This window comes from Adiantum capillus-veneris, chromosome 30 (genome assembly GCF_014529385.1).
Source record: "Adiantum capillus-veneris isolate H3 chromosome 30, ASM1452938v2, whole genome shotgun sequence".
NCBI lineage: Eukaryota > Viridiplantae > Streptophyta > Polypodiopsida > Polypodiales > Pteridaceae > Adiantum > Adiantum capillus-veneris.
The window spans coordinates 42,889,819-42,905,228 of record NC_140960.1 but is presented as its reverse complement, the minus strand read 5'-3'; the positions used below and the strand labels follow the sequence as shown (position 1 = coordinate 42,905,228).

The 15,410-nt window shown below is 41.2% G+C and overlaps 1 protein-coding gene across 1 annotated transcript; it reads right to left on the bottom strand.

The window, feature by feature from the left end:
• Positions 1 to 3,891: 3,891 nt before the first annotated feature.
• On the bottom strand, positions 3,892 to 14,278 carry LOC147417860 (pesticidal crystal cry8Ba protein). Its single transcript, XM_086507639.1, has 22 exons — positions 14,115 to 14,278; positions 12,919 to 13,692; positions 11,187 to 11,473; positions 10,849 to 10,923; positions 9,894 to 10,028; positions 9,689 to 9,807; positions 9,284 to 9,559; positions 9,117 to 9,204; positions 8,913 to 9,018; positions 8,681 to 8,794; positions 8,418 to 8,581; positions 8,225 to 8,342; positions 7,844 to 8,068; positions 7,533 to 7,723; positions 7,289 to 7,456; positions 7,100 to 7,205; positions 5,994 to 6,131; positions 5,740 to 5,904; positions 5,448 to 5,654; positions 5,165 to 5,359; positions 4,988 to 5,059; positions 3,892 to 4,326 (listed from the first exon to the last, which is right to left on the bottom strand). The coding sequence occupies exons 1-22, from the start codon at positions 14,160 to 14,162 to the stop codon at positions 4,168 to 4,170; spliced, it is 3,930 nt and encodes a 1,309-aa protein (XP_086363765.1). The 5' UTR covers positions 14,163 to 14,278; the 3' UTR covers positions 3,892 to 4,167.
• Between the last annotated feature and the right edge of the window lie 1,132 nt (positions 14,279 to 15,410).

The window sequence follows — 15,410 nt, the reverse complement described above, 5'->3', positions numbered from 1 at the left end:
CCTTTTGTTTGTTAGGCTTCATTAAGTCACATATAAGATAGAAGATTTGAAGAAGTACCCGAAACTGAAATCTATGAGTGCCTATGTGTAGCTTATGTCGCTACGATTCTAACGGCTACTTGCAAGCAGAAAACGGACATCGTTTGATATACTTACAACTGCAAATAGCTCGTAGATACGTGAGCGCGTTCACTCCGTTCCGCAAGGAATGCTTGGCGTTGTCGCGTAGCTCTTGCTGGGGCTAGGGCAATGGTGAAGTCGGATCTATAATGTGATGAACGAGCGGGGAGTAGCGCCAGGATGAAGCTAACACTCTCTCTCTCTCTCTCTCTCTCTCTCTCACACACACACACACACACACACACACACACACACACAGAGTCGACGGCAGCTTCAAAGCTATGATCAGAGAGAGAGAGAGAGAGAGAGAGAGAGAGAGAGAGTAGAAAAATCATGTTATATTATTGTTGATGAATCATTTTACATATATATATATATATATATATATATATATATATATAAACTAAAACTGACCATTATGGTTTGCATGCAGGCTCCTTAAAAAGGAGGTGTGTGTGTGTGTGTGTGTTTGTATGTGTGTGTGTGTGGTGTGTGTGTGTGTGTGTGTGTGTGTGTGTGTGTGTTCTTACTTAAACTATTCCCACGGGCTTGAACCCGGCACCAACATGGTTTATCATGGCTTTAATGGTGAGTCAGGGTAGATATTGGCTGGAGTTGAAGGGTTGGAGGCACACTACTCATAATAAGGGCAGAACACATTGAATTGGTTTACTTTCCAAGCAGCCAAGAAGATTGCTCTCAACTTTCTAATGAAACTCAAAATGGTATTTGTGTTGAGCTAGAAGAGGGCATTTAGCCGTGAAGCTACTATCTGGGGTCTGAAAAGACAGCCTTTGAGGATAGGTTGTTGAGCTAACTAGTTCCCACATATTGTGGGATATATATATATATATATATATATATATATATATATATATATATATATGAGATAAAATAAACAACAACAAACCCTCATGCACAAAAGAGTGCCATGAGCATCACCACTAAAATTTTAGGCTTCAAAAGGGTATAGAGCCATCTTCGACAGCAAAAAAAGTGAATGGCCTAGAGAAAACAATGATGATATAGCGATGTAGAATATGAAATTTTTGGTTTCTCAAAATGTGATCATGTTCCATGAATACTTATATTTACATTCTTTGGTTGCCTCTATCTCTTTCTCTCTCTTTGTGTATGTGGTAATAACTGACATGAATTTGTGTATTGCATGGGTTGCACAAGGCACTCTATGCATGGCTTTGTCTATACCTTCAAATAGCATGTATGTTTTAGATATTTTTTTGGTCTATTTCCTCACATACAATCTACACCATAGTGACGATCCAACTTAGGTTTTAGCTCACACTTCCTTGAATGCAAGACAAGACATTGGGGCACTAAGAAAGAGTCCCTTCATGTATGCACAATATGTCCTTTGCAAGTTCTAAACATCATACCATACTTGAATGTTGAGATTTTGATCTCATTTAACATTTTGTACCTCACATTTTTGGCACCAAGGTCAAAGGTTGAAAGAGGAAAGAATAATAATAATAATATAAAAGTTTTTAAGTCGTAGGAACGATCCCAAGAGAAACTGAATGCGGCCGAACTTTTTGTGGATTCATGAGAGTACTACATTTAGCTCGCTTATAGACCCAAGCACCGCGGTCCACAGCGCCATTAAAAAACAACTCAAAGCTTTCTTGTCACTTCCAAGTTGGCACTTCCCGCATTCAATGTACTCCAAACAGCGTCGTCATGTTTACTAAATTATAGCATAGCACTGCATCTTAAGACCACACATTTGGCGTACAAGCAAGCAAGGCACCACTAAATATCCCTTCTCCCAATTTCATATCAACATTACCTACAATCACCATATTCAAAATGATATTCTTTTGCCAAAAAAGAACCCTTTTTTTTTTCTTTCTCCTAGTGGACGCGGACCATCATGACAATGTCGCAAGGGATAGAGAGGGACAAACTGGTTGGTAGGCCGGTCGGAACCACTTAGTATAGGCAATGTGAGCAAGCAAGAAAGATCCCAACTTGTGGGTCCTCAAGATCAACATTAAAGTTACAAACCATGTATTTAATTTGTTGTGTGTGGTAAGGAATGAGTTTTCTTCTATTGCATAACCTCACAAGTGTTATGAGGACTAGTTTCAATAATCTCCGATTAAAGAGGAATTGATATCATTATTGCTTGATTGAATTAAACTTGGAGGACTTGCTTTGCTACTTTTATCAAGCTAAAAGCACCCTTACAATGCAGGTCCTCATATGGGATTTACCAAGAAAGTTTGCAAAGTCATCCTTAATCGGCCGACATTGAAGCTTTGTGTGCACCATGTGTAGCCCAAGATTTTGAAGTTAATCTTTCAATGTCAAATCAAGAGGTGAAAATTCCTACAAAAATTTGAGGAAAGTTGTTAAAACGTTTAAATATGCCCAATTTCTCTTGAATTTTCCACTTTAAATTTTTTTTCCCCTAGGTTCAAAGCTGAAGGGTTGTGTGAGATGCACGTGAAGTGTAGTATATTTCTTTTTTTTTTTTATCTATCTCTCCAATGTGTCTCTAACATGTTTTAAATATTCTTACAAGTAATAGCCTCTTTCTAAAAAACAAAAGGCATCGACAACTTTTGCACATTGTTAGTATGTTGTCATAGCAATTGTGCAATACTAACCATTGCATGAACCAACTTATAGAATGTGGAGGACAACAAGTCAATAGCAAGAGAATGTGCTTGATATTTTCCAATATCTATCCACATCTAGCATATGGCAATAATTTGACCAAAGGCTAAAATAATTCTAACATAACAAAAGTGAGATAGCTCTCTTCTAAATGCTAACACATTATACTTGTTGCCTGATGCAATTGATTGTGTAAGCCTCGCATTTAGCTCTTCATTGTGAGTTGTTTGTGGCATGCACATGCACACAGAACTCATTGAGAGGGGTTTGCTCCTATTGATGATGGCATAGGAAACATGGCCATGAACAAATCATTGGAAATTATGCAACAGGAATTTGTAAACACAAACAAATCTTTTTCTAGGATGTTGTAACATGCTCATCTGTAACAACTACCTTGATGATGATTTCAGTCTACAACTCATCATATTATATATTGAGTTATTTGACCACTAATGACATGTATCTAGAAAGGCAAAGGAAATACTTAAAACCCCCATCAATTTAATCTTTGGTTTTTGTGGTAAGAGTATAAAGATAGGATTCCATTGAAGGGACATTGTCCATTGACAAATCTATTTCATCAATATTTCTTGTTCTAGTTATTCCTCTCTAGTAAATCAACCCTTGTGAAAGTATGGTGTGTTTGAAAAGGTTTTATCACAGTTTTATCTCAGATTTAAAAAGAAATTTCTATAAGCTTGCAAAAATATGCAAGTAAATGGAAGGGGCATAGCATCCCCTTAACCCTCGAGTGTTGCATTGCAGATCACCAGGCATGAAGTGGGATTACCATGTCTAGGTGGGGACTCTCCTCTTGTCTGACCTTTCAAGCGGATGTATTCCACATAATAGCAATCTCCACTAATCCACATTCATGAACATCAAATCAGCCCCAGAGGTGCTTCTTTTTGAAGAGTTACCGTATAGACATTCCTATTTCACATTGATAGATATCCTTCATCTGCATGTTATTTATATTGGTTATGAAAAGGTATGCTTTGGTAGGGGTTATGAAATGACCCCTAAAGAATGATTATAAGGAAATCGAATGCAACTGTCTTCATGGTAGTAATGAATTGTCTTATGGTAGTATGTCTTCATGGTACTAATGAACTGTCTCCATGGTAATAATGAAGCCTTATTATAATTACCAAAACTGGCCTCTCCTGTACAGCACAACTCATTTACAGAAAGTTCAAGATACAACAACAAGCTCAAATGCACAGCCCAACCTCTGAAAATAAACGAGGTTTTGCTGCTGATCATGTGTATGTGTGTATATATTATGTATATGTTTAATTATGTACCAGAGATCTTCAGTTTTGTGAGATTGTCCTGGGTTGTTATTGGATATTGATGCAAAAAATTTGAGGGCTGAAAACTCTGAAATAATGGCGTGCCTCAAAAATAAAGGTAGCTTGAATTGTTGGAGTTCAGCTGGCCGTCCTTTGAAAGCATGGAGCGGGCATCCATAACAGACCTTGGAGGCTCTAGGTCCTTCTCTTGCAAAGAGTGGCCTTGTAACTTCTGCATTTGAGTTGCAAAGAGGTCATCAAGTATCTGGACATGGTAGAAACAAATCAGTGGTGAGCAAAGGCATAAACTTGCACCAAAATAACACTGAATGTCCCATGAACGGTGTGTGTGTGTGTGTGTGTGTGAGAGAATTAACTTGCACCAAAATCATATATGGTAGTGAGTGTCACATGAATGGGTAGAAACAAACCCAGTGATGAGCAAAGGCATAAACTTGCACCAAAATCACAAAAGGGTAGTCAGTGTCCCCTGAATGTTGTGTGAGCAAACGCGTAAACTTGCACCAAAATCACAAATGGGTAGTAGTGAGTGTCCCACGAATGGCATGCATGTGCATGAATAAACTTGCACCAAAATCATAAATGTGTAGTGAATGTTCCATGAATGGGTATGTGCATGAATAAACTTGCACCAAAATCATAAATGTGTAGTGAATGTTCCATGAATGGGTAGACACAAATCAGTAATTAGCACAGGCATAAACTAAAAACAGATGGGTAGTGAGTGTCCCAAGAATGGGGTGTGTGTGTACATAAATAAACTTGCACCAAAATCATAAATCAGTAGCGAGCCTCCCATGAATGGGTGTGTAATGTTAGTGTCCCATGAATGGGTGTGTGTGTGTCTGTGTGTTCCAAAGACAATTGAGGGGATTTCGGTGAGGCATAGGGGAAGGGAAGCTTACTGTCAATGCATATGATGATCCCTTGTACCATGACCTGTTCTCCTTTCTTGTCTCTAAAAAGTGCAGAACATCCTGCAGTGTAAGCCAAACAGGTTTTAGCATAAAGACGGAGGAGAGCATAACCACATCCAAAAGACCCAAGCGGACTGCTTTATGCATTTTGTCTGAATAGCTCACCTGGCCCATTCTGTCCCAATATCCTCGGCATATTGCCACAAAGACGCGAACTGAGAATACGTCATGAAGATGACTAATTGTGTCAGCTAATTGTGAGCTCAAAAGCTGCATCCGGTCACGAATTTCAGATTCTCCACCTGCTTCCCTTGTATCCTGCAATATTTTCTTCAACTTTGTTGACCGCTGCATGCAGGCCTGCATAAGGCAGCACATAAAAACTGCATTAGCCACTACAATTTTTCTCCTGTGAGAGTTCAAAGGACCTTGTCAAGAAGATTCCTACATTGTCAAAGAGCTTCTCCACAATGGCCTGCAAAAAGTTCTTGTACTTTGCTCTCATTAATACTGTCACTTCATTAAGCCGTTCTCCGAACCCAGCTTTCTCAACTCCCTCAGTTGGCAAACATGCTATCCAAGCTCTCATCTGCGCTTCAATTTTCGGCCGCAAAATATCCAATAGACGCTTGATGGTGTTCATAAATATACCAAGCTGTGGCATCAGATTACATAGGTGAGAAAAATGTAACCACAGAGGTGTTCCAAAAGGTGAAATTGGAAATTGCGCACAAAATAACCTGATTGGGAACACTGTAGACAGCCAAAGTACGCCTCCTTGTTAGCTTCTGCACATACTGGATGCTAAACTTTCTTGGTACCATTACATCTTTGAGAGGAGTTAGCACATCGGCAAACTGCTTTTCTAGCGCAGCAACTATGGCTGTCTCCACATCGGCAATAGCCTACAGAGCAGATACATACTTTAGACTTGCCGTTTTGTTTAAGTTTTCAAAGCAGTACAACCACATAATGGAGACAATATGCTACTTACACTCTCTAAGGCCACTGTGTATTCTGGCCAGCGATTCAAAAGAATGTCGTACTCATTGAGAGTGTCCCTGATGCGCTCATACATGTCCTCCACAAAAGGAGATGTGCCATGTTGAGTGGTAGTGCCCGTCCATCTTACCTACAAAATAAATCATATAGTAAATGCATTAAGAAGAGAAGGAAATGTAAGCAGCACAGACCTGCTTCCACGCCCTACTACTGGAAGCAGAGTCCTGTGGCGTTGATTAGTGATCATTACAGCTATTTAAATCCAGTCAAGAAGAAAATTTGGAAGATTTTCTAAGCTCTCTCAGGCTAAGGAGTCCTTAATCACTTAATATTTCAGTGTAGAGTCGACCTTGCAATCAAAGCAGTTACAGGAGCTGTATCAAAATCATTGTGGTTGCTAGTAAGTAGCACTATGATAGGTTCTGATGATATAAGACCCCAGTAAGTTAGCACAATAAGATAAAACTATTGCAAAAGGTTTCAGACACCCTCACTAAAGTAAAGAGAAAATCAGTAACAGACTTCAGATGCATTTTCTGCCAATCAACCCTCTGCCCCCTTGTTTCTGTGTAGTTGTCCATAACCTTTGCAGCTGTGATGAACTTGCTTTGTTTTGTGTTTGCTCTCATTTGATTGACTTAATAACAACTGTCTTGAATTTGTTGTTTTGTGGTCTGGGCTTATCAGATTACATCCCATAGTTGATTTTCTCACTTCTTTAGTCCAACATCGAAAAATACAACCCCCTCAAAATGCGTTTACCATTTTCAGTACTCCAAAACTTAGACTGAGCATTGGCCATCATTGACACATTCCATGCATGGACAACTTGGATTAATACCTAGTTATCATATTTGGGGTTCTGCTCTGAACATAGAATATTTTTCGAAATGGTTGCTTTGGAATCTGTTTCAATAGTAAACATATTGTTCACCAGTAGTCTTTTTCTTTCTTACAGACGATTCTGGTAATTTGGTAAATGAGACTGATTGACGGATTCCTTTTTCAATGCCACTCAGAAATCCCTCACCCGAAACTCCACTCCCCAGCAGAATGCTAATGTCAATGCAAGCAAACGCAGATAGGAGTACATATAACCTTGTCAAGCTTGCAAAATTCCAGCAGACTGAGGCGCTTATCCTGAATCCACAGTACAATGTACAGATGAAATAGATCTTTTGCGTCAACACCTCCCTTTACTCCTCTGTAGTAGCACACCCACAACGTTTGAGTTCAAAGCTAGTGAAACCCTTTGATATCTTTAAGCACTCACAGAAACAAGCAAACCTTATATTCCAAGAGGCCAGATTTCTTTCAAAGTCTGCAGTTGCAATTAGAAGATCTATGACTGGAGAGCAGGGGCTGGATGGAGGGCAAGCGACCAGAAAAGACCTTAGCCTTTTGCAGAGTTCTACACTGTATATACCAGTTGCTAAGCTAGGCAAGTCAATTGCACTGCAATCAAAAACAGCCACCAGTCAGTAAGAGGAAACAGAGTTGACCAAGCATGTAAAGAATAAAATGTCTGTACCTAGGCAGAATATGCTGGTTGTGTATCTTAATGTCAGTCTGAATTTCATCACTTAAATTGTTGCATAGATTAATCATCTTCTGATAGGCACTTGATGTGGTAAATGGATCAATCAGGAACCCTTCATTATTGTTGGAAACAAACTCGTCAGTTTCTGCCATATGCCTCCTACACCTCTTCATGGCAGCTGTCTGTGCACAAGCCAAGAATGCCTTTGTTAATTTCATGACTGAAAATGTGGAAAAGTACATCAGTAGGAGGTACATGTTCAACTTGAACCATCAGCAGATAGAGTGGAGATGGAAGTGTACCTGAAAATGGTTACGAAGCATTGTTTGAGCCTCTGAAGAAAGCACATCATGTAGTAGTGTATAAAGTTTCACTGCAGGAGCCAGAGCTGGGGCAGCTTCCTCTGCAATTGGCATCAGAGACTGAGCTATTCCTGATGTCGATGAATCATCAAGAGATTTGTAATTTTCAAAAGCCAGGGCAAGAAGTTGTTCGACTTGCTCTTGCATGTCATACAGTATTCTCTTCTGAAGGAGCATAAAAGAATACACTTCAGTGAGAATGAACAACATCATACGTCTTCAAGCAATCAGACAGGAACAAAAATCTTGTTGAAAGCTGCTTACTAGACAAATTTGTCATGGACATTGAACATAAAAATTAACAAGTAATGAATGACAAACCTCTTGACGACTCAGAGAGACTTGCTCATGGACACTGACTATAGGATATAGCAGGTCATGAATAAGCAGAAGACAATCCGCTGTTGGAGTGGCAATTTCCATGACATGATAAAGATATCTGGCAAACAAACAACTTTGTGATACTGCTAGGGACATTAACTCCCATAGAAACAGATAAGCAGAGGTCATTTACCTTAAATTTGTGTAAGCATCTGAAACTCCATAGTAAAGGGCAAACTCTGACAACAACCATTTCCAAGAACCATGCAGTCTCAAATTTCCCTGCCGAAATTGTTGTGTTCGCATAGCAGCTTCAAGAGCAATATCATACGCTAAGGTCTCACTGACAATACCTAACTGCCATCGATAACAAGAGAAAGGAGAAATTGAGAAATTCATAAAAATGCCAAGCTTTTCTACATTGGTGTCTAAACAAGAATGAGCCATTGAAAAAACCTTGTTCAAAGCAGATGAATTTGAATCCACTGTGAAACTGATAAATAATTGGATTTTTCCAATGCAATCCTGATCACGCTCGTTGTACACAGACCACCACCGCAATCTATCAGTCTGCTCATAGAATAAGATAAATGAGAAAAGCTTCAGGGACTGTCCAATAGAAAGCATTCAATGACAATATAAGGATGCAGAAGCTCATTGAAAAGTAAGAAAACAGCATTTCTGAGACCTGCTCATCACTTAGTGACGCAAGCTGAATAGTAGCTCTACCCCGATATTCTCCTCTTGAATCTTGAAGCTCAAGAAGAAGATCATCACCAGAACTTTCTGGAAGACTACAAAAGATCATCACAAAAGTTGTGCCTCGCACCTCAGAACATCCTTGCACGCGTAAGGCTAGTTCATATGCTTTTGAACAACAATACAAACTTACAAGATATGTGAATCACTTGCACCAGGATGCATCCGAATAGCTTCTTCCTCAGGTATGCTCTTCAGCCTCAAAAGACAGGAAAACGTCTCTGCAACGTTAAAAAGGGGCTCTTTAGCAACCACATGGACAAAAGTTTCAAGAATGGAGATATATAACCAATTTCGCACCTTCAGGGGCATCCATAAGCGAAGTGCTTCGTAGTGAATTCACACTTGCTTTCAGTAGTTCAGACATTCGATGCACATACTCAGCTCCTGCCTGCATGTAATTAGTTGCACGTGCCGAAGAACTTCTTGAAACCTGGCGAGGGAAAGTACAGAATTTTTTAACACTATCCCATCCTGCCAGGAGATCTGTCTTCAGGTCTAGGCTCCCACAAGTAGCATCAAACGATGGAAAGCTGCACTTGGGTACCACCTTCATGGTCAGCCTCACCTTCCGCACTGATTAGAACACAGCCAGCCCAAGTTTATGTAAGTTCAGAGGTCCTCACTATCCACTCTCTGGGCATAAAAAGCTCCTCTTATGCTGCTAAAACATGCTGAAAAGTAAATCACGGCTCTTGTTATTACCTTGAACTCTTAGTTTTCCAGCATTCTTATTTTGCTTGGATGCAGCTATGGCTTCTGGATCTTCAACAGCAGCATTCTGAGCAAGGTCATCACGCGGCTGCAAGAGAATATGCTTCAGACTGCATGCACTCCAGCACAACCGATTCAGTATCCCAATCCCAACAAAAAAATACTTCCATGTTGAATACTTTTAGCCACAGCATACCCGAAGGAAGTACGAAGCAATAAGCATTCGTCAATCAGGAACTCAGGGGCCTCCACGCATCCTCTTGCCCATGCTTTCAGACACATCCGAACACAAGCATCATATGCTATGACAGTTGGCCAGGCAGCATGGTTGCTGAAAGTTACATCAATGAAGAATGTTTATTGTTCAATGAGTTGTGGTGGACTTTATTCAGAGCACAGAATCAGAAACTCTTAAGTACCACTGCTCCACATGAAGCAAAGCATTCTAATTAAGACTAGACTGGTTGGACATAGGCAGACTAAGAGCTCGCCCAAGCTTGTAGCAAATTAGTTACTATGAATTATGACACACCAGTATCCAAAAAATGAAAGAAAGCTAAAGCATATAGATCTTTTAACTGCTTGACCTAACAGATCCCTTTTCCTCCCTGCCTTGACCTGAAAATATTGCCCTCTCTCAAGCGTCACTCAACTGCCTAGAACATTGTTTTGAACAGCTTCTGATCATTCTCTTGACTAAATGGATTTCTTATCTGCCTGTAACTGCCTAGAATATTCCTCCACATGCGGCTTCACTGCACTGACTGGAACTATCCAAATTCTCCGGCTTATTCTTCACCTGTCCCTGAGCAACTCTGACATCCCTGCAGAGAGACCACGCTCTCATACCACTTTTTTTTTAGCTGCCAAACAGTTTCACAAGTGTTGAGAGCTGATTAATGCCATCAACCATTTTACATGCTTGGGCTTTAATTCAAGATTGACAGCACCACATGGCTTTAAGGTGAGGACAAGAATGTCAGAGAACTATAGAACAGATACTCAGGAGATATCATGTAGCCAAACTATAGGCCTCTTGCATCACCTCATGGATTGTCCAAGAAAACAAACGAGCCCTTCACCTAATTCAGCATAAAACACCCCAATAGCTGATTGAAGACAAAATTCTCAAACTGAATTAAACAAGGAACCTTGAATAGATTGAGTGGTGCTGGCTTGATGATGTCGCTGTTGTTTGTTTGAGTAGAGAGTCACCATCTTGCCCCCTTGAAAAGAAAACAAGAGTTCACTTAACTGTATATCATAATGACAGATAAAATCAGCACAAACAAGCCTAAATCTGCTAGGTACAAAATGCTCTACACAGACAAAAACAACATGACACAAACATAAAATTCGACTGTTGGCAATAAACCTCCAGTGTCAACATTGGTGAAGTGCTTTATCACAAAATGTTTTGCCACATTGTGATGTGCATTTCAATCTAAATGTAATGCAATGCAACAGTCCAAAAACTACTTTATGTTACCTTGGTATCTCAATTTGCTCATCCAAATGCATCATTGGCTTGCCATCAGGCATGATGGCTGTGGCTGCTCTTGGCACTTGAGATGTGGACACCTTTGCACCTTCAGGCAAAACTACGACTTCATCCTTTTCCTTCAAACCAACGAATGGCACACTCTCAGATGCAAGTGAGCAAGAAGTACTACTTTCAGCATTGCTCACACCAAATGTTGAAGGGCGTGCCATGGGTGGTGCACTAGGTGGAGCTGCCATTTGCTCTTTGCAACGCACTCCATCTAAATGAGAACCCTGCAAATCACAAAAAAACGGTAGTATTATTGATAAGCAGCACTTCCAAGCACAAGGACTGAAGTACAGTCCATCCTTTCACCGGTCAAAAACTAGGAACTAGAACAAAACAGTTTTTCAAGATCTTTCCATCGTCAAGCTTTGAAATTATGAGGACATGTTGCTGATTACAATAGTCGATGACCATCCTCTTCTGGTAGTAGCCAATAACAGCAATTTCACTATGAGTGAAAAAATTTCCTCACTTTAATATCCAAACCCAAGCCACACAATACCACAACAATCAACCCTGATGCAGATTATTGTAGCGTCAAAGTAAAAGCTTTCTCCGCTGAGGGAGGAAATCTGAGCTTTGAGTAAAATCCTTGTTGCCAGCATGAGACAACTAGTATCAAAAATCACCCCAAAAAACAAGTGGGGAAAAAAAGTTCCTCTCAAATTTAAAAGCAACCTTTCAGGAATCCACAAAACAATCTTTGAATTGTATAAATCCCCACCACATGTCCACCAAGCACTATCCAAAAACTATAGTCCACGATGCCTGTGATCACACACAAAAGCTCTTCCCACACCTCCCTCCCTTTTGCCTGCCTTGTGGAAATCTCTCTATGCCCAACTAATTGTGCACCATTTGCAAGACTCCAAGGGACCAGGTAAGTAAATAGTCATGTTTCTTTCACATTCATGCAAGAGCCACGAACCACATGAATAGCCATCCCTAACTTGTTTTCTACACACGTAATGAATTCCCTCCGCATCTCCAGAACCATCCAAAAACTATAGTCCACCATGCCTGTCATCACACACAAAAGCTCCACCCACCCCTCCCTCCCTTTGCTTTGTGGGAATCTCTCTACGATCTTCCCAACTAATTGTGTGCCCTTTGCAAGACTAGTTCTTGTAACACTACCCGAAGGGGCCCAGGCAAGTAAATAAGTCATGTTTCTTTCGCATTAATGCAAGGCCAACGAACCATCGAACGTTCACATGAGAAAAGAGAATAATCAGGGTCTTAAAGAATCTGCATGAAATTCTCCAAAGTGTAGGACAAGCCTCTTGAAATCAAGTTTGATCTCTTCGAATTCATTTGTACAGAAGCACAAGTGAACATTCTAATAAGAAAATGTTTTCTTGCTAAGCCTCTGTCTACCAACCAAGCTCAAGCTCAAGCAACTCTCTTCAGAATATCCTGGCATCTCTCCCGAGTTTCTTGAATACCTTTCAATGCATGAGATTTCCCGAGGTCGAGCTAGCTCTCTTAAAATTATTTTGATGCAATAACTAGCATCCAATGAGAAATGGAATCTCGTGAAACTCCAATCACAATCAAGCCCACTCTCTTGAATTTTTTTTGATGCATAAGCTATCCAATGAGAGATGGGAACTTGTGAACACCAGTTATACAAGTTACAATTTTTCAAAACACGGCAGCCAAAATATCACACCTGGTCAACACTTTCAGAATGTATCTGTGAACTGAATGCAGGATATGAAGCTGACGAACCATAAGCAGGTGCAGCTGAAAAAGCCTGGCTGCTGTTCTTAGCTGACGAACCGTTATACCTGTTAATGTGGGTCTCAGCCCACGATTCCTCTTCATCAGAGTAGGGCCCCCTACCGTAAGAAGAAAACTTTGCATCATCATCCTCATACTGATGGTTACCAGACTCTTTTGCCTTTGTCCATGTCTGTGTTTGGCGGCCTTCCAGGCGCCCAAAGCTCTCCCTCCTGGAATTGCTTCTTGAATTGGATTTAGAGTTTGACCTGGAGCTAAGAAGTCGCCTGTCATATTCGTAGTAATAGTCATCTGTCATGTTGCAACCAGCTGTCGTAGTTGCTGTGCTTAGGCTGACGTTGTGAATAGGACCATTGCCTCCCCGATGCTGTCCAAACGTAGTGTTTCGAGGGGACGAATCCAAAGAATATCGGCCAGACTCTTGATCTTCTGAGTCGGTCGTATCATCATCATACTCATGATGCCCTGTGGCAGATGCGGAACTGACACTCTCATTGTAGTCATCTGCAAGAGCTGTGGAAAAATGTGGCTGTCGAATAATATCCGAGTGAAAATGTACATTATGGAGCTGTGTTGGAGGCAGCCCGGCCCATCCACTCTTACCTTTCTTCCTGGCGTCAAGCGTGCTCTCCCTCACAAACTTTGAACTCGGAATGTCTTCTAAAATGGAGGGAGCGACTGCCCTATCCTTGGGCACCAAGCCCTACATGTAAAGAGGCCAAGTAAGGTTAGAAGAGCTGAAAATTGCCTGCATTGTAGCGCTTTGTGTGCCATCAAGCCCTACCAATCAGTAAGGCACATCAAGGAAGAACATGAAACTGTACAACGTGGTAGTAGTAAAGATCAAGGCCTAGAAAAAGCAAGGAGAGAAAGTCTGCCACAATTTGGTGGTGTGTGTGTATACGATCAAGTCTAAGATCGGCAAGGCAATGTAAGCACAGAACCAGAACACTACTACGTTTCAGTGCTTCAAAGAAAGTGTTTGTTACGATCTGTGTGTGGCAAGAACGAAGAAGGAAAGCTGTAAGGAAGCTGAGGAAAATCAAATGCAGCGATGAAGAAGAAGGAAGAAGCCGAAGAGTTCAAGGGGGAATGCAAGCAAGAGGAGGGAGGGAATGCACCAACCTCGCGGACCCATTGAAGGGCAGAAGGGTCAAGGCCGTCAGTGAACATGCCTGCAGCAGAAGAATGCGCCCGGGCACATCTAAGGAGCGTTCTCTGGGTCTCGTCTGCAGCACCTACAAGACGCACATATCACGAGCAAGCATGTGTGTACTTCCCAAGCTCAGCGAGAAGAGAGAAGAGAGGGAACGCAACCGGCAAAGCCTTGCAGTGCAGCACGAAGGGCGACCGCCACCTGTCAGTCGCCCGACACTTTAGCATTTGCGCGCTACCGGTCCCCCATTTTTTAAACGTACTCTTTTCCGCAGATTGGAGTACATCATGACCGTCTATTTTCTGCATCTGACGGTCGTCCTCACCTTTGTAACGGCCCCTTACCATAAGAACGAAAAATAGTCACTAGCGTCATCGACTCTCATCGTCAAAGCATCTCACTAAATGTTCAACTTGTCAACACTAACGTTGATGATGTCTCATAGGACCATAACTCCCAAAGACCATTCCTCGAAAATGCATAGTGCTGGTCCCACTGTCCACATTAAGTCCCATCTATTCTATATATCTATTATCTATATATTAAGCAGAGAGACATTCAAGAGGCCACGTGGTGCAATTTGCTTCATCCGACAGTGTGGCCATGCATCTCCGGCAACAGTGAGGACAATGCACGTGCAGCTAGAAAGAGTGAGAGAGAGAGAGGCGATCGAAGGCCGTCGGCCAATCGTCAATTCAGCTTTGGAGTGTGGATCTCGAGGCAAACTCACATGTCCAAGAGTAAAACCGCCGTTCAGGAGGGGATAGGAGCTTCTCGAGCCATGAGAACAAAGACCTCTGCTAATGGTATAGTACCTTTGCTTCGTTCCTCGCACCCCACTCCTTTCTCTCGCATCGCTGCTCTACGTCTTCCCTCCCCTTCCAGTGTTCACAAAAAACCTGTAACTAGTTACAATCCACCTGCTAGCTTTTGGCTTCTACCTGTTAAATAAAAATAACAAGAAAAATTGTAAGATTTTTCATAGTTTAGTTATAATTTTTAGAAAAACCTACAAAATTTTGGAGAAAACCCTTAAATTTCAAAAGCCCATTTTTTTCTATTTGTTTAGAAAAATGTTCTTCGGAAACACAAACCCCCCCCCCCGAGGGAATGGGAGGGAGATGGAGCTTCATCATGCTGCGCAATGGGTATATCGTGGCTCCTCTGTCCAATCCAATGCATCAAAGAGATTTCTCCCTTCATGCCCCACCAACCTCGTTGATGATGCCAAACCCTCTCTTTCAACCTATTACCACTATTGCTTC

Excerpts from the sequence above, each read along its gene's own strand:
- LOC147417860 (XM_086507639.1), bottom strand. The coding sequence starts at position 14,162 with ATGTTCACTGACGGCCTTGACCCTTCTGCCCTTCAATGGGTCCGCGAG. Across the intron at positions 8,582-8,680 it reads ATTCATCTGCTTTGAACAAG|TTAGGTATTGTCAGTGAGAC; the intron begins GTTTTTTCAATG and ends TATCGATGGCAG. Across the intron at positions 5,905-5,993 it reads ACACAGTGGCCTTAGAGAGT|GCTATTGCCGATGTGGAGAC; the intron begins GTAAGTAGCATA and ends TCTGCTCTGTAG.